The sequence below is a fragment of the Mytilus californianus genome, unplaced genomic scaffold, assembly GCF_021869535.1.
Source record: "Mytilus californianus isolate M0D057914Y unplaced genomic scaffold, xbMytCali1.0.p SCAF_11, whole genome shotgun sequence".
Classification (NCBI taxonomy): domain Eukaryota; kingdom Metazoa; phylum Mollusca; class Bivalvia; order Mytilida; family Mytilidae; genus Mytilus; species Mytilus californianus.
Genome location: NW_026262593.1, coordinates 2,007,252 through 2,025,947, shown reverse-complemented (window position 1 = coordinate 2,025,947; position 18,696 = coordinate 2,007,252). Strand labels below are relative to the sequence as shown.

The following is an 18,696-nucleotide window of genomic DNA, read 5'->3' as shown; positions in this document are numbered from 1 at the left end:
CCTGCGATACTATCAGTCAATTAAAGTAAGTAATTTGATTATCTCCCCATTTTCAAGTTGAACTATGGAGTATATAATATTTCTTGATGCACAACCTCAGGTAGTGTTCTACAACTGAGAGCCATTCCATTAAAATGTATGTGGGAGGGTAGGAAGGAAAGTTTAATTATTGAATGTGGGTCATGGGTCTTTTTTCAGTATGCCTCTATTACCATTATGCAAAATTATCTAAAAAATGGTTCTTGGTTGTAGGGATATTTTGAAAGTCCCTTCCTACCCTCCCACATACATTTTAATGGAATAGCCCTGAGTAAAGTTTCATCAATATCTGTAAAGGAGAAGTTGTGCTTTCAATGCACATAGGCAAACTAATGTCCAGACTGATGAAAAGTGATTCCTATGTACCCTCCAAAAACTTTTTTTGCCGAGGATATAGTAATTAGACAGCAACTTGAAATAACATTTACACAAATCAATTGGCTATAAATGTATGACATTTACTAATACAATTTTTTAATAGAAATGTATGATGAATGGCAATCACAAAATACTTTTGAATGAATACATTTATTTTACTCAACTTCCATGTTCACATACATTATCCAGTATACACATTCACACAACTCTCATTAACTGACATTATATGTCCAGTTTTATTATGTCCATTTATTCTCATCATGTAGATTTCATATCCATGTTCACTTTTCTACAATAGTATAACAACTTATCATTGAACTTTCAGTTCAACAATCTTCTCCAATTTCTGCATATTTAAAAATCATGTCAAGTTCACAAAATATCTGTACAACTTTTCACTGCTATGCAATAAATGTTGTGATTTACTGAGATACTTTACAATAATCAAATCTGTGTTCCATAGAGATGTCACTCCCTTTACTACTTTTCTTTTATCTTTTTGCCTGAAATAACAATATGAACAAAAGCATGAATTTTCTAAACATTGATAAAAAGTTTTCTGGAATACAGCCTATAAAAGAGAGGTTCTCCACCTTAAAACTGTATGCGATTAGGAACTGATACATAGGTTATGCTTGCCTCTGTTTAAATTCCAAGACAAGGTAACAATAAATTAGTACCAAAACTAGCCGAAAACTGACATGTCAGCTAGCACATTTTTGTGTGAGGCACAGAAGCAAAACATTAATACTCAATTTCATTTAATAGTCAGTCAAATTATCTCCCCTGATTTGCAAAATTTAGTTGTCTAGTTATCTCCCCTGTGTAAAAAACTTTTTTTATATTCACCAAGTTTGAACAAATTTTGATGCATTTCTCAAATTTTAGGCAAATGTATTTCTAGTAAACATATTAAAAAAATTCTTGGTTTCATCCTTAATTAAAACTTTTGATACTTATTAAAGTAACATCAAGGAAAAGTCTATTAAAAAAAATATATTTAATCCCAACTAAAAATAACTCAAAATAACTCAAAAGGTTAAGATTGTTTTGGAACCAAAAAGAAAGCAACTCCAGCTTAAAGAACGAGAAAGTGATTTAACTGTTCTGTCTTTTTTATTTTTTACTTACCTTTTTCGCCCTTTTCTGTTCCATTTCTTCTATCTCTCTTTCAATTTCTACACAAGCTCTTTCTATCTCATAATTTTTACTGACCAGTCCTACCCAACTGAAACAAAACAATATATACTTTATATGTTCAGGCCTCATCTAATTGAATTTTGGTTCTTGGATAGTGCTTCCTAAAATAATAAATTATTTCACATTCTGTGGATAATATGTAGGTGCACCAATTTGTTATTCAAAAAGTTTGGCAAGCTGCATAAAATGTTGTTGAAAATGTTGCTACATTAAATAAATTCCTCTGTTTATTGTTATTTTTTAACTATCGAATTATCTTAAAAGCCGTTTTTCATAGAATAACCTCAGGTTGAGTATCTATAAATTGTGATGCAGAAATGTCTTTAAAATTGTGTCCACAGTTAGAATTTCAAGGACACATTACTTAGTTGTCGTAGTTTTTCTGGTATTGACCTTTCCACATACAAAATATTTAAATTATATAATCAAAATTTGTAATATGCAGTTCAAGGGAGATCCTCATGAAAAACATGGAATTATATTTAGAAAAAATAGTACTTGTATTGCTGTTTCTGATCTCAATAATACCTCAAAAATCTCTAGCAAGCCCTGCTTTTTCTTCCTGTTTTTAAAGTTTCTACAAATGAATTTTATGATTTTGGCAATCTATATATTCATTATTTAAAGTACCTTTCTTCTAGTTCTTTCAATTTACCACCAGCTTGAGTTTGTTCATTCTTTCTCTGCCAATTAATTTCTTGTATCTTCTTCCTATAATATATCCAAACAAAATGTTTATGACATTTAAAAGCATATCTTAATTAATATCATTCTGTGGCAATATACTTCCTCAATTGTCTCCTCGTTTGCTCACCTTACAGGTCAGAGGAACAACTTTTAAAAGGACATTTTCAAGGGAATCATGTTTTACTCATCCTTGTATTTTCAGTATGAATGTAATATCCATTGTGTTAAGTGTTTTGAACTTTGTTTCTTAAGTGATTGGTCTATAGCCAAACTTATGCAACACAATTTACAATGAACTTTAAACGAGTATTAATGCCAGTGTCACTAGATGAGTTCACCCTTACCCATCCCCTGGTTTTAAAAGTGTTCCTACTTCTAAATATTTAGTTTTCTGTGTAGGTGGCCATTCCTGTTTCTAAATCTTTAGTTTTCTGTGTAAGTGGCCATTCCTGTTTCTAAATCTTTAGTTTTCTGTGTAGGTGGCCATTCCTGTTTCTAAATATTTAGTTTCCTGTGTAGGTGGGCGTTCCTGTTTCTAAATATTTAGTTTTCTGTGTATGTGGGCATTCCTGTTTCTAAATATTTAGTTTTCTGTATAGGTAGGCATTCCTGTTTCTAAATATTTAGTTTTCTGTGTAGGCCGGCATTCCTGTTGCTCAATTTTTTTTGTTTTTGCTATTTCATGTGCATACCTTGATAAAGGTCTGCAACTTAGAAAATCAGAAAATTAGTTAAATACTCTAATAGATAGCAAAATTATCTCCCCTTGACCACTGACCCTTTCCTCATGCATTTGAACTATTATTTAATGTTTCTCTAATCACTCTGTAATGTTTATGTCATGTTGTTATTAATGTTCTGCTCTTAATGGGCCCTTTAATTTGGAAAAATTGTATTGTATTGTAATTGTATTGTATTGTATTGTATTATAGGCAACAGTGCTTTTTATTGTATTGTATTGTAAGCCATACTGTTGCCTATAATTGCTTACAGTACAATACAATACAATACAATACAGTACAATACAATACAATAAATACAATACAATACAATAAATACAATACAGTACAATACAATACAATACAATACAATACAATACAATACAATACAATACAATACAGTACAATACAATACAATACAATACAATACAATACAGTATTGTATTGTATTGTATTGTATTGTATTGTATTGTATTGTATTGTAGTGTTTTGTAGACTGTTCCATCTTTTATCTGTCACCATGGTGGTCTGTTTTTCTGTCACCATGTTTTAGATTGCCCTATTTGTATATTATTTCTGTTCTTTACACGAACGTTTACATACTTATGTCAACCAAACGTAACTGATTTTTACAGTTTGTTCTTATGTTGTACTGTAACACCACTGTTCCGGGTTAGGGGAGGGTTGGCGTCTTCAAACATGTTTGACCCCATCACATTCTATATGTGCTTGTCCCAAGTCAAGAGCCTGTAGTTCAGTGGTTGTTGTTGGTTCATGTCTGTCATATTTGTTATTTCGTAAATTGTTTTGTTATAAATTAGGCAGTTGGTTTCTTGTTTGAATTGGTTCATATTTTTCATGTCAGGGCCTTTTATAGCAGATTATACAGTATGGGTTTTTCTCATTGTTGAAGGCCATACCATTGCCTATAATTGCTTACATCCACTTCATTTGAACTGTGGTGTATAGTTGTCTCATTGGCAATCATACTATATCTCCTTATTTTCATAATGACAATACAAACCTGAGTTCTTGTAACTGTTTCTGTGCTTGTTCTACCATCTGTGATAAAACTGTGTTGTAAGATTTCCAAGCATTAGAACCATAATCTGACAGTAATTCTAAATTCAATATTCTGAAGAACAAAATTATTGAAACAATAACAGTTAACCATACTTGTTAAGTTTCATGCATTCTACAAACGTATATTCAATATTGAACAAAATAACTTTTTACCAGACAAATTTAATGGATTAATTGTGAGGTTATTCTTACACTAACCTAAATGACCTTCAATCACAAGGTCAGAAAGTTCTTCATATAAATCTTTATATATTAAATTACATATTTGTGATTTATAGAATACAAATTTTGAAGGTAGTACACCACTTTTATCAAACTAGTTGACAGTTCACAATATAAACAGTTAATCTGTGAAACAAGCGACTTTTCAATGGCTTATGACAGAAACACATACGAACAGAAATGCGAAAATCAAACACTGAAAACACTAAATAACATCTCCTTGAAAGTCTACTCACAACATTTTAAATGTCAAAATTTACAATAGTTATTTCTGTATTATACACAGAGAATAATATTGACTTGAATAGTGTTCTTCTATTTCAGTAATCAGACTTTAAATAGAAAGTACTAAATAGACTGATATCTTGTAAGTGCTTTGTTTTATGCCTGGTATTTAGTCAGTTCTTTGTTATACCTTAGAGATTGATGTTCTAACTGTGCCTGTGAGTTCTCTACAGCCTCATTCCAGGCAGATATATCTGTCATCTTTCCTGCTGGTGGTGGAGGAAGTTCATACCTGAGAACAAATAATTATCTGGTTTATATCTAGTTACTGGCTACAATTGATACATAATACTTTTTTTTGTGTTTATGAAATAAATCCAGTGCTACTATTACTAATATTAGCTAATAATTGAGGGTTTGGATTGGGTTTATTTAACAGAGAATAATGGGCAAAACAAAACAACCTTAGAGCCTGAATCACTCACCTGTCAATAAAATAAAAAGGGTTATATAAGAATACTGTATAAAGATGTCTGTTTAAATTTTGATAATCATTTGAGTCTGTATTGTGTGTATTAAACAGCTAGTTTCTTTTAAATTCATACCATTTACATAGACATTAACATTTCTTATTGGAAATTTTAAATATTTTTTTCTAATAGATATTAAATGAAAATTTTATTAAAACAACATGTAAACCTTTTCATGTTCAACATTTCCATAGGTAATCGTGACTGCATTCTTTCATACTCAGTTTTCATTATCTCTGTCTGAAAAACAACAAACAAATCATTTCTATAAAGAAAATGTGACAGGAAAAACTTGAAATTTCATTGAAAACTTGTCTAACTGCATACATGTCTAAAGCTAGGACATCTCTGAGGAGGGTTATATAAGGTCATGGCATTTGTACTCTTAATAATCAAAAACAAATCTGAATCTTTGGAGAAACATCTGTTGTTTAATAGGAGAGCAATCTATATCTATTTGGAATTTTACTGCCATCAAGTATGTTGAGTGCCAAGACTTTTCTTGGTTATTTTTTTAGGTTTTACCATACCTAACTTTTCCGAAAAAGCTTTTAGAAAATTACACAAAGTGTTGATCTAATATTTTTTTTTATTCTGGTCCTTTTAATAATTGTTTGCATACAAATTTTTGCTTTAATGAAACTTGAATGATATAACAACCCACCACCGTCACAGATAGCCATTGTATCTCTTATGTTATGTTCCTTTCACAAATGCTGCACCCTCAGTGTCTGTAAGTATAGCTTTTGGTAGGAAATTCTTGGTACAGTGTATTTAACTATAACAGCTGGTTGGTAGGCACTTTAAAATTTGATGGCCAGTTTGTATTTTTTTACAAAAGATTTAAGATAAACAATTTTCATTCTAACATTAGTGAATTAGAAATTGTGAACTCTTATGCATACTTCAGTGTGTTGCTTCACTAAAATGGAAAATGCAAATTCAAAAATGTTAATCTCATTATCTCAACAAAGATCAAGAGCATTGTCTTCACTTTTCAATTCACTTAAACAAATGTATGTGACTACTGAACAAGATATTTCTATTTGATAACTTTGTTGAGTTTGTTTTTTAGTTACAATGTATGAGGGAGAAGTATGGGGTTTTCATCATGCTGGTGATAATAAAGCTTAATTATAATGACTTTTGTAGATTTGTATTGAACCTTGGCAAAATGTCCCTTCAAATTTGCTATTTCACATAAACAACTACATGTAGTATCGTTAAAATTATTTACACTGACGAAGACTATTTGTTCAGCTGATATATTTGTCAACACCATTTTACAACATCATCTTTGTATATTACCATTTTATATAAGTAATGTTGCACAAATCTTTAGACTTTTGTAATTTTTTCCTTATCTGCTTAGTATTCCCTATTCTAGACAATCCGGTACATATTAAATTAGCTGGTTGGTCCTTTTTTTTTATTATATATATATATATATTTCAATTTAGACTTATATATATATAAGTATGTCTGAACCAGTGACAACGCTACAACAGATTTATCCATCGGATCACCAGCAGTGATGGTGATACATGGCTATGTACATTCTGTATATACAACTCGTCTAAACATCAGCCCAACAATGTTAGATCTGTAAATTTGCTTTCGCAAATTTTTTGTTCTTCCCTCTATATATATATATATATAATTAACAACATTTTCCAAAAGACCAAAAAAGTGAAAAAGTATATTTTAACAAAATGCATTTGACTAGCAGGTCGAACAACAGATGTTGCCATTGGCGATTGCCAAATAAACGGATCAAGTCAAATGCGTTTTGTTTTGTATACTTTTTCACTTTTTTGGTCTTTTGGGAAATGTTGTTTGTGCTGTATTTAGACCCCTCTACCAAGAAATTTGTTTTGCATGCACACGTATAAAAATTGTGGTTTTTATCCAACCCAATCATAGGTTTGAACTTTGTTTTCAATTTAGACCTGTTTATATATACATAATTATATAGTCTCTCATAACTCTTTTTATAGTGGCTCTTATTTGCAGGTGAATTATAATTTGTAAATGTTTGTAAGAGATGAGACTTAAAGGGGCACTAGCTACGAGATACAAAAAAAAATTAAATTATGATTTTTTTTTGTTCAATCATTAATGAAAGTGAAATAGTGAAATAATTATTCGCTATTTAGCCTATTAGCAGCCAGAATGGTTCAATTTTGTCAAAATAAGCTAAGAATCAGCAATGATGAATTATTCACTTGCAAGTGAATAATTGGACCTCTTGGAATCCGTATTCATGTGAACTTCAATTTAACCCCTTAGCTAGAGATGGATTATGCATGACTGATGCGTGTTAGGCTATTAAAAGAAAAGAATGTCAACATTGAAAGTGAAACAAAGGTAAAACATTTGATTGACTGATTCGATCCACAAAAAATCATTCTTATACAGGTAAAATCGAAAATTTAATTATTTTTTTAACCTTAAAATTGAAATCAAAACAGACATAGAAAAATCCATTTGCACAAGGTCCATATATCTATTGATATTTATGTTTATGTTTATATCGTGTCATGTGACTGTCGGTTGTTTTCGGGTCATCTCAATAGTTAATTAGATGGCGTCTAGACTAAACTACACATGAAACGAAGCTACATATTATGGAGCCCATGCCCTGTAAATTGTTTATTTAAAACTTTTTATAATTTGGATAAATGTTTTACATTGTTATAAATCTAATATGAGAATTTGAGTCAAATCAGTGAACATGAATTTGACAGCTAGTGCCCCTTTAAATAAAATATTGTCCTGTTTTGTCTATTCTTAATAATAATCTTAAACTGGATATAATTAGGAGCAGAACTGAGGTAAATATTCTTAATAATTACCTCAAACTGGATATAATTAGGAGGAGGTAAATATTCTTAATAATTACCTCAAACTGGATATAATTAGGAGCAGGTAAATATTCTAAATAATTCTTTGTAGGTCTGTATCTCCTTGTTTCTTCATCAACCAAAGCAAGAGCCTAAAATTAAATTATACAACACATAAAATGAGATGCACAAAATGTTATACCTTGACTTTATTCCTTTAGAACAATTACAATTCTTTATATTAAAATGTCCAAGAATTCTCATCAAGGATCTATGTACACAAATGTACCATTATTGTTTTCCTCTATTGATTAAGGTTCATCATCACCTTTTGGCTAATGTGGCCGTATTTACACCACAAATTTTACTATGAGTACAGACAAACCTGTGCACCTGGAAAAGTTTTAAGGCATTATATTTTAAATGCAATTTATGTTTCAGAAAATCATAAACTTTTCTGGATTTTGCTATTCATTTTTTTTTTCATTCTGCAGAAGGTGCCAAAATAAACTAAGTTGGGAAAAAGCTCCCCTCATATAACAAATGTTGTGAGTAGTGTTGATTGAAATAGACAATAGATGGACAATAGACATCTGCAAACAATAGGTGATTTAAACTATGTAACTGAGTGGACCGTATTAAATGAAACTCATGCTTTTGTTTATTTTGCTATTTTCTGCAGACTGAAAAAAATGCACATCAAAATCCAGGTAAGTTTTTAATTTTCTGAAACATAGACTACATATATATAACTTTTATACATCTAGGTCCTGCCATGCCTTAAAACTTTCCTAGATGCATCAGTTTATCTGTACTCATAGTAGATTTTGTGGTGTAAACACAGCCATATTTTTCAATTCCTTTTGTTGAACATTAAGTATTAAATCGTCAAATATAAGAGTATACAAGGAAAGGCTGTGGATTTTATATCAATTTCCATTTTAATGTTACTACTAGTACTACCGGATATTTTCACCATGATTCAAACAGCAGAAGAACCAGCTAAAACTTTCAGTGATATTGTAAGGGGGTCCCACTTAAGGAAATTAATTGTCACGCGCACGGTGTAGTAATATCCTTGGATGTTTCACTGTATACATATCAAGATCATTTGTTTAGCATTGAACAGTTGAAACAACAATAGGGAACATAATCTAAAATTACTGGCCTCCTTTTACTATAGGGGTCAATACTCATATAGAGCTACAAATGCATATCTAACTAACCCAAACCCTAAACCTAATAATAGCCTTACCCTAAAACCTGACCTAGAACAAACCCTAACCTAATCATTAAGTACTAGGACCCCTAAACCAAAGTAATGCGACTTCTCACGTGTATGAGGTTCTGACTGGAGAGGCCATTATTAGTTATGTTAAATATAAAGCAGCTCAATGCAGGAATAAATAGTAGTTAGTATTATCTTAAAGTAAACCTACGGCTTCCCTAACACCTGGTTCATCATATCCTTGGTCAAAATAAGGTAAGGCATCGACAACAACTTCTCCAGCCATTGTACACTAAGGGGAGATAACTGGGACGGGTGCGTATAAATACCAGAAACAAAAGCAAATGAAGAAAGCACGCTCATCTTACCTTCTCTTATAATACAGTGCATTTATAATAGCCATTATATGTACGAGTAATCCGATATAGTTTAAATACTACTACTACCACTAGCCTGTACTGTTCCGCCTTTATCAGAGGACCCACTTTTCAGTGTAGAATTAAAATATAATAAATATACCAGCTTTGGAGGAGATATTTTCAAAGAATTAATAAAAAATAACACAGAAATTCACTTTCGAGCTCATCTAGCCCCAATCATCATGTCAGGCATTGTCATTACTAAAAAACATTAAATGTCTTCTAAACTGAGAAACAATTTCCACATTTAACCGAAATCTTTTACTTATGATACTGACAATCCCCTACAAAGTAATATAAATAGAACCATACAGATAGTAAGCAAATACATGTTCTCAGATACCATCTCCAATATAAAAAAATCACATTAAGAAAAAAATGAACCTATTATGTGTTCATCTCCTAGCTACAAAATATGGAAAGCCTCAGCTGTCATATATTAGAGATTTACAAAACGTTATGCTGAAGCTTAAAATGTAAAGTTAATACAGCGTGATGTTGAATCGAGTCATCAAAATGCTAACTCTAAATTACAATATGCTAAGTTGAATCTGCGCAATGTTGACTTGCAATGACAAGTGCTTTAGTCGTGATAGTATAATGATAAGTCACGATGTTGTGATGATATGCCAAACACACGTAACGTTGGGTTTAAAGTACATGATGTGAAGTTGACGTTGCATGATGTTAGCTTGCAGATGGATACTGCTCAGTCATCTACATCGACAGCTATGATAACAAATAAAATGAATAGCTAAAATGTATGGTGCTGACTTGTTATTAATTAATGTTGAGCTGAGATAGTACGATGTTATATCATTGTGATATTACGATTGGTCTATCGTGCAATCTGTTGATTTAAAACACCATGATGCACAGTTGAAAGTACATGATGTAGAGTTAAGATAACACGATGCTACACCACTATATTGAAACGAAAGGCTTACCATACAATTTGTTGACTTAAAACAACACGATGCAACGTGTTAAGCTAAGATGCTCACTTGAAACTACAGGACGTACAGTTGAAATTTTGTAATGTTAAGCTACGAGAGCACGATGTTATATCATTATAATGTCACAGTAGGCTTACCACACGATATGCTCGTTTAAAACTACACACCGTACAGTTGAAAGTACGTGATATTAAGCTAAGATGGCACGTTGTTATATCATTAGAATGTCACGATAGGCTTACCACACGATATGCTCGTTTAAAACTACACGACGTACAGTTGAAAGTACGTGATGTTGAGCTATGATAGCAATATCTTATATCATAATAATATCACGATAGGCTTGCCATACAATATGCTCATTTAAAACTACACGACGTACAGTTGAAAGTACGTGTTGTTCAGCTAAGACAGCACGATGTTATATCATTATAATGTCACGATAGGCTTATTACACAATTTTCTCATTTAAAATTACACCACGTACAGCTGAAAATACGTGATGTTAAGTTAAGATAGCACGTTGTTATATCATTAGAATGTTACGATAGGCTTACCACACGATATGATCATTTAAAACTACATAATTTTCAGTTGAAACTAGATGATGTTAAGCTAAGATAGCATGTTGTTATATCATTTGAATGTCACGATAGGCTTACCATACAATATGCTCATTTAAAACTACACAACGTACAGTTGAAAGTATGTGATGTTGAGCTATGATAGCACGATGTTATATCATAATAATATCACGATAGGCTTGCCATACAATATGCTCAGTCAAAACTACACGACGTACAGTTGAAAGTACGTGATGTTGAGCTATGATAGCAATATCTTATATCATAATGATATCACGATAGGCTTGCCATACAATATGCTCATTTAAAACTATACGACGTACAGTTGAAAGTACGTGTTGTTCAGCTAAGACAGCACGATGTTATTATACAATTATAGCCTTTGTATGAGGTCGATACGAGGTTATATCGACCTAAGAGAAGCATATTGACTGAGGACGAAGTCCGAGGTCGATATGCTTCTCTGGGTCGATATAGCCTCGTATTGACCTCAACCAAAGGCTACAATTGTTATATTATTAATCAACAACTATTGCATGAACAATGTAAAATTGGGGATTTCTATAATCTATTTTTAGTAACATGCTGTATGCCCTGTGCAATATGCTGTTTTGACCTACGAAAAGCTAAACACAACAGTATTGGCGTGCAAACTGAGCAAATACAAATGTACATGTGATCAAGTTTTAACGAATCACAAATCCTTAAAAATATTCGATTAATAATATATCATTATAATGTCACGATAGGCTTATTACACAATTTTCTCATTTAAAATTACACCACGTACAGCTGAAAGTACGTGATGTTAAGCTAAGATAGCACGTTGTTATATCATTAGAATGTCACGATAGGCTTGCCATACAATATGCTCAGTCAAAACTACACAACGTACAGTTGAAAGTACGTGTTGTTGAGCTCAGATAGCACGATGTTATATCATTATGACGTCACGAGAGGCTTATCATACAATGTGTTGACTTGAAACTACACGATGTAAATTTGAAGAAGTTTGGTCTTGACTTGAAACAGTAAAATGTTAAGTTAAAAAAACAGAACGTAAAGTCAAAATAAAACAATGATAGGATGACATGTACTTGTGCAGAATTGAAGATTTTTGGTGTTGACTTCGAATATAGTACAAATATTAAATTGAAAGACAATAACGATGCGTAAAACATTACAGAATTATGTGAATTGAAACTGCAATTCTATGGAAAAGAATGAGGGACAAATCCCCAGGATTTTTTCTTCTTCATTTGCAAGTTCGGAGGCAAAATGATGTACAAAAAAAGTTTTCCATAAATTCATAAAGATAAAGAATTACCCTTCGCTATATATTTGTACTTGAATACAGATTTGCCTATATTTTACATGTTTTGTTTGGGGGGGGGGGGGGGGGGGGGGGGGGCAACCCAAATATAAAGTATGTTAGATTCTGTTGTATACTTTTCGCTTATACATGAAGTCTATATGAAACCTAATGAAATTTGACCTTGAGCCTCCAGTCTAAATCGTCAAATTTCAAAAAAAGAAATACATCATTTACAGCAGTACTAGTGCCAACCATTTTTTCCAGCACCAAGTAAGATAGTGCCCAGGTTTATGTATATATCCACTCGGAGAATATTTTATTTTTTAAATTGGTAAAGTCATTGCTGGACAATGACCCCTATAACTTATAATAAGAAGCCAATTAATGAATTCCGTCACTTATTTTCTTGTCCATAGTGATTTTCTTGGTTCTTTGCAGCTTCTCTCTATTTATATGTGTTTTCAAAGAAAAAGAAAAAAAAGAAAAAATCTTTAAAAATTGTTAAAGTCCATGAATTATTTTGGTATTGCTTTGATTAATTTGTAGATATGTTTTTTTGATGTCAACAGTTTCTCTCTCTCTCTCTCTCTCTCTTATAGTTTTCATGAGTGTGGTCTAAATTAAAATCGATAGATTTTTTTTTTAATTATTTGCAAAAATGTAGTTTATTCTTTTTTCAAAAACATAATAAAAAGTTAAGGCCACAGAGCATTTTGCAAGCTATACAGGTTATGCAGTAATGTCAGATTTTGTATAAACTATACATGGAAAACTCAATGTTAGAAAATAAAAATAAAAATTGGGATCACGAGACTCGTTTTCTGTCTACAAAACGAAATAGATAAAGTCCCTACACATTCCATCATTAGAGACGAAATATGCCAAAAGGATTTCAAACTCATAAGTCGAATACAGACTGGGCTAGGACGAAAAATTTTGTCCTGCCTTTTTTTTAGTTGTAATCTCTGTCCTGCCTTTTTATTTTTCACTCTATTGGTCCTGCATTTTTTTTTATTAGTTTATTCTGACTTTTTTTTTACATAAATTGTCATCCTGCCTTTTTTTTTTGCCAAGTTGCTCATCCTGCCTTTTTTTTTTTTAACTCAAAACTCCTGTCCTGCCTTTTTCTCAAATTTCATTCTAGCCCCCCAATAAAAATCAAATGGTAGCTCCCTAAGATGGCGGATGACACCCGATCTACCCTAAGGACAATATATCTAATGAGGAAGAAAATTACAATTTCGGTCAAGTCGAGTTACTTGTAGATCTCCTTTTGTTGAAAAGGGTCATTTATCTATCTATTATACTGTTCAGGGGGAAGGGAAAATCGAAAAAACAAATACACAAAAATGGATAAAAGGCGAAAGATACAAAAGGGATAGCAAAAATCTTAACCAAACTGACAATGGCATGACAAAAACTCATCAGCCGAAATAAACGGGAGAAAAAAGATCAAAAGCCAAACAAAACTGAGCAGCACGAAACTCTCAAAAAAAGGGGTGATCTCAGGTGCTCCAGAAGGGTAAGCAGATCCTGTTTCATATGTGGCACCCGTCACTTGGCGATTTTGCAAATAAAGAAGGAATGTGTTATAATTTTCGAGGAACTCCCCCCCCCCCCCCAACAAAAAAAAAACATGAACTACAGGGTGTCAAATCGATGAACATGCTTAAAATAGGCTCCTTTTCATAAAAAAGAATTGATGAAAATGTATTTGTATTTAGTGTACAGTGGCAAATATTACATGCATATAAGGACGAGAATATGTAAGTGTGATATGAATATGAATAAATCTTTGCTCTGTACAAGACATATTTTGCTTGCTTAGCCGAATTTCTAACAAACTAGTTGACAAACCGTCTCTGACAATCTATGGAAATCCAAATAGCATCGGTTTTGATTAAGTCCAGATTTTTTGGTTTTATTTCGGGGAAAAGGGGTGCGTTTTACGTACAGTGGCAAATATTACATGCATATCAGGACGAGAACATGTAAGTGTGATATGAATATGAATAAACCCTGCTTTGTTACAAGACATACTTTACTTGCCTAGCCGAATTATCAACGAACTAGTCGACAAACTGTCTCTGACATTATATGGAAATCGTAATCGCATCGCTTTTGATTAAGTCCAGATTCTTTTGTTTTATTTCGTGGAAAAGAAAATATACAAATTTTCAGATACCTCTAACAAAACCGGGGGGAGGGGGTCACATTCTGATATATCTCTCACCATCTCAGTCCAACGCTAATGGTATTATTTGTCATATCAGTTGATCTTTGTTTTTTAAGATTAAGACTCCAGATTCTTATGTTTTATTTCGTGGAAAACGGGAGTGGTAAATACAAATTCTCCGCTAACTCTTACATAGATGTGATTTTATATGAGTAAAATTTGACCCTCACAGTCATAACCGAAGTCTTATAAGCGCAATATTATGTTGTATATATTAAAACACCACATAGATAAATATTTTCTTAAATATTGTTCATAAAAAAAAGTCTGGTTTTTAATCATAAAAAAAAAACCCAAACAAAACATGTAAAATATAGGCAAAACTGTATTCAAGTGTAATATATAGCGAAGGGTAATTCTTTTGCTTTATGAATTTATGGAAAACTTTCTTTGTATATCATTTTGACTCCGGAGTTAAATTTCATTAATATTCATCAACTTGCAAATAAAGAGGAAAAAATCCTGGGGATTCGTCCCTCATTAATCTTTTCCATAGAATTGCAGTTTCAATTCACATAATTCTGTAATGTTTTACGCATCGTTATTGTCTTTCAATTTAATATTTGTACTATATTCGAAGTCAACACCAAAAATCTTCAATTCTGCACAAGTACATGTCATCCTATCATTGTTTTATTTTGACTTTACGTTCTGTTTTTTTAACTTAACATTTTACTGTTTCAAGTCAAGACCAAACTTCTTCAAATTTACATCGTGTAGTTTCAAGTCAACACATTGTATGATAAGCCTCTCGTGACGTCATAATGATATGACATCGTGCTATCTGAGCTCAACAACACGTACTTTCAACTGTACGTTGTGTAGTTTTGACTGAGCATATTGTATGGCAAGCCTATCGTGACATTCTAATGATATAACAACGTGCTATCTTAGCTTAACATCACGTACTTTCAGCTGTACGTGGTGTAATTTTAAATGAGAAAATTGTGTAATAAGCCTATTGTGACATTATAATGATATAACATCGTGCTATCGTAGCTTAACATTACAAAATTTCAACTGTTCGTCTTGTAGTTTCAAGTGAGCATCTTAGCTTAACACGTTGCATCGTGTTGGTTTAAGTCAACAAATTGTATGGTAAGCCTTTCGTTTCAATATAGTGGTGTAGCATCGTGTTATCTTAACTTAACATCATGTACTTTCAACTGTGCATCATGGTGTTTTAAATCAACAGATTGCATGATAGACCAATCGTAATATCACAATGATATAACATCGTACTATCTCAGCTCAACATTAATTAATATCAAGCCAGCACCATACATTTTAGCTATTCATTTTATTTGTTATCATAGCTGTCGATGTGGATGACTGAGCAGTATCCATCTGCAAGCTAACAGCATGCAACGTCAACTTCACATCAAGTACTTTAAACCCAACGTTACGTGTGTTTGGCATATCATCACAACATCGTGACTTATCATTATACTATCACGACTAAAGCACTTGTCATTGCAAGTCAACATTGCGCAGATTCAACTTAGCATATTGTAATTTAGAGTTAGCATTTTGATGACTCGATTCAACATCACGCTGTATTAACTTTACATTTTAAGCTTCAGCATAACGTTTTGTAAATCTCTAATATATGACAGCTGAGGCTTTCCATAAGATCTGCTAATACATGTAATACTGGACTTTTCAAAAGCTTTTGACAAGGTGTCCCACAGTTTACTCTTCCATAAACTACACCATTATGGCATTCGAAGTAAAACAAACAAATGGATAAAGGAATTTCTCACCAACAGAACCCAAGTAGTAGTTGTTGAAGGTGAAAAATAGACAAAGTGAAAGTAGAATCCAGAGTACCACAAGGATCAGTCTTAGGACCCAGTCTCTTTCTCTTTTTACAGTAACGACCTACCAGAGGGCCGGCACTCAACAGTGAGACTATTTGACCATTTCCTCAGACAACGACTGCCATAAACTTCAAGGAGACCTGGACAAACTGGCAAAATGGAGTTCCACACTGAAAAATGCAGCGTCCCTCACAGTCACAAAAAAGAAAAAATCCAATCAAGTGAGACTACAAACTCCACGGCCATACTCTGGTACATGAAACGTCGACTAACCACATAGATAAAATTGAAAACTACAAAGACGAGCTGCACGATATGTAACCAGCAGACATAGAAATCGATCAAGTGTCAGCAACATGATATCTGAAGTAGGATGGAAAAGCTTACAAACAAGACGAAAAGAAGCTCGAATCATCATGTTTACAAAATAACAAATGACCTTGTAGCCATAGACAAGAATAAATATCTACAAAAACCAACAAGAAGCTCTATATATATATATATATATATATATATATATATATATATATATATATATATATATATAGTCGGACAGGACATCATGATTACCTATTACAGCCAGCCACCAAAGATTGTAGGAAATGGTCCTTCTTCGTAAACACCGTCAAGGATTGGAACAAACTGCCTCCAGATATCACCACAGCAAAGTCTCGTGAGATATTCAAGTCTCAAGTGACCAAAACCGCTTACTAAATCAACTCAACAATTTGTTTTTAACCTGTTAATCATGCGCAATTTAACTTGCCAGAATATTCATCATGTTCAAAGTGGGCAGTATTTGGAAGAAGAATTTTTTAACCTGTTAATCATGCGCAACTTGCCAGAATATTCATCATGTTGAAAGTGGGCAGTATTTGGAAGAAGAAGAGGAGTGTCTGGTTAGGGGGTCCTTCATTTAAGTATTCTTTAATTTTTAAAGCAGTTTTTCTCCCTTCTTGAAAAATTTTAGATTTTGCCAATTATTCTATACGTTTTAAAACCCCGTTATTCTCTATACTTTACTTTTTGCCTATTTTTCTCTATTCTTAATTTTTGCCTATTTTTCTCTATTCTTAATTTTTTTTGCCCATTTTCTGTAGTATTGGTCCATCATCTCTATTCTGTAAACCCCATACAGACCCTCATATAGAATATATAGATATAGAACGGCGAAAAAAGTGTGTTTTATAAATTTCATTGTTACATTTGTTCATTGTATTTTAGATTTTTTTTATAATTTGACAGATGGTCTCATAGGAGATTAGCTATAACATGACATACAAATATACTCCCTCGCCCACTAAACACTCACATCCACTAAGACACGCCATCAATCCATCAATTCATTCATGTATGTATAACAGTAAAAACGTGCTGTACATCTGAAATTACTGTTACACATTGTGATGTAGTAATCTCAGTGTACATATACGGTGCTGTTATATGCATGTTTATACAGCGGTTAAAAGATGGAAGCTAATTTATGTGTGTACAAATCATCATTGCTCCATGCTCCCGAAACCGTGTCTATGTTTCTTTAATTTCTAGTTTTTGCGGATATATTGATGGAACCTAATTAGAAAAGTTTGGATTGTTAATTGAAAGAACATCATCAATATATCTGAATGTGAAATTAAATGATCTGGCTTCTTTGATCTTCTTGTTTTTGACAAGTGTCTAAAGAAACTCCGACTCATATGAAAATAAGAAGAGGTCGACAAGGAGAGGCGCACAGTTCGTTCCCATAGGAAAGCCGACAATTTGTTGAAAAAGTCTACCTCCAAATTTTAACAAATATGTTGTCAATAAGAAACTCCAGCATACTGATCACTTGTTCCTCTGTGTAGCCTGTTTTACCTTTTTGTTCACTATTAACAAGCTATGCCGTATGGTATCCCAAAGCAATAAACTTATAGCGTATGCTACCATTTTATATTGAAAAGCATTGTGTATTATTTCTTTTAGACGATTTTTAAATTTAACATGGAGAATGGTGGTGTACAGGGTTGAAATATCAAAAGTTTTGATAGAATTAATTTCAGTTAAAGATCGAGATTTAAAATTATCCTGAAGTTCTTTAGAGTTTTTTTAGAATCCACATATGGTTAATACCACTACTCGAGTAAACAGTTTCACAGTATTTCTGAAGATCCTCTTTAACTGCGGAAAGAATTTTTGTCAATCTAATGGACAATTCCTTGTAGAACATGCA

The 18,696-nt window shown here is 32.4% G+C and overlaps 1 protein-coding gene across 2 annotated transcripts; it reads right to left on the bottom strand.

The window, feature by feature from the left end:
* Positions 1-551: 551 nt before the first annotated feature.
* Positions 552-9,459, bottom strand: LOC127719360 (pre-mRNA-splicing factor SPF27-like). Of its 2 annotated transcripts, XM_052225464.1 has the most exons (8): positions 9,366-9,459; positions 7,986-8,078; positions 5,253-5,323; positions 4,744-4,845; positions 4,048-4,158; positions 2,248-2,328; positions 1,549-1,645; positions 552-920 (listed from the first exon to the last, which is right to left on the bottom strand). In XM_052225464.1, the coding sequence occupies exons 1-8, from the start codon at positions 9,438-9,440 to the stop codon at positions 909-911; spliced, it is 642 nt and encodes a 213-aa protein (XP_052081424.1). In that variant the 5' UTR covers positions 9,441-9,459; the 3' UTR covers positions 552-908. The 2 variants fall into 2 exon arrangements, with proteins under 2 accessions (XP_052081424.1, XP_052081423.1); XM_052225463.1 differs by lacking the exon at positions 552-920 and having other exon boundaries at positions 1,534-1,645.
* Positions 9,460-18,696: the final 9,237 nt, after the last annotated feature.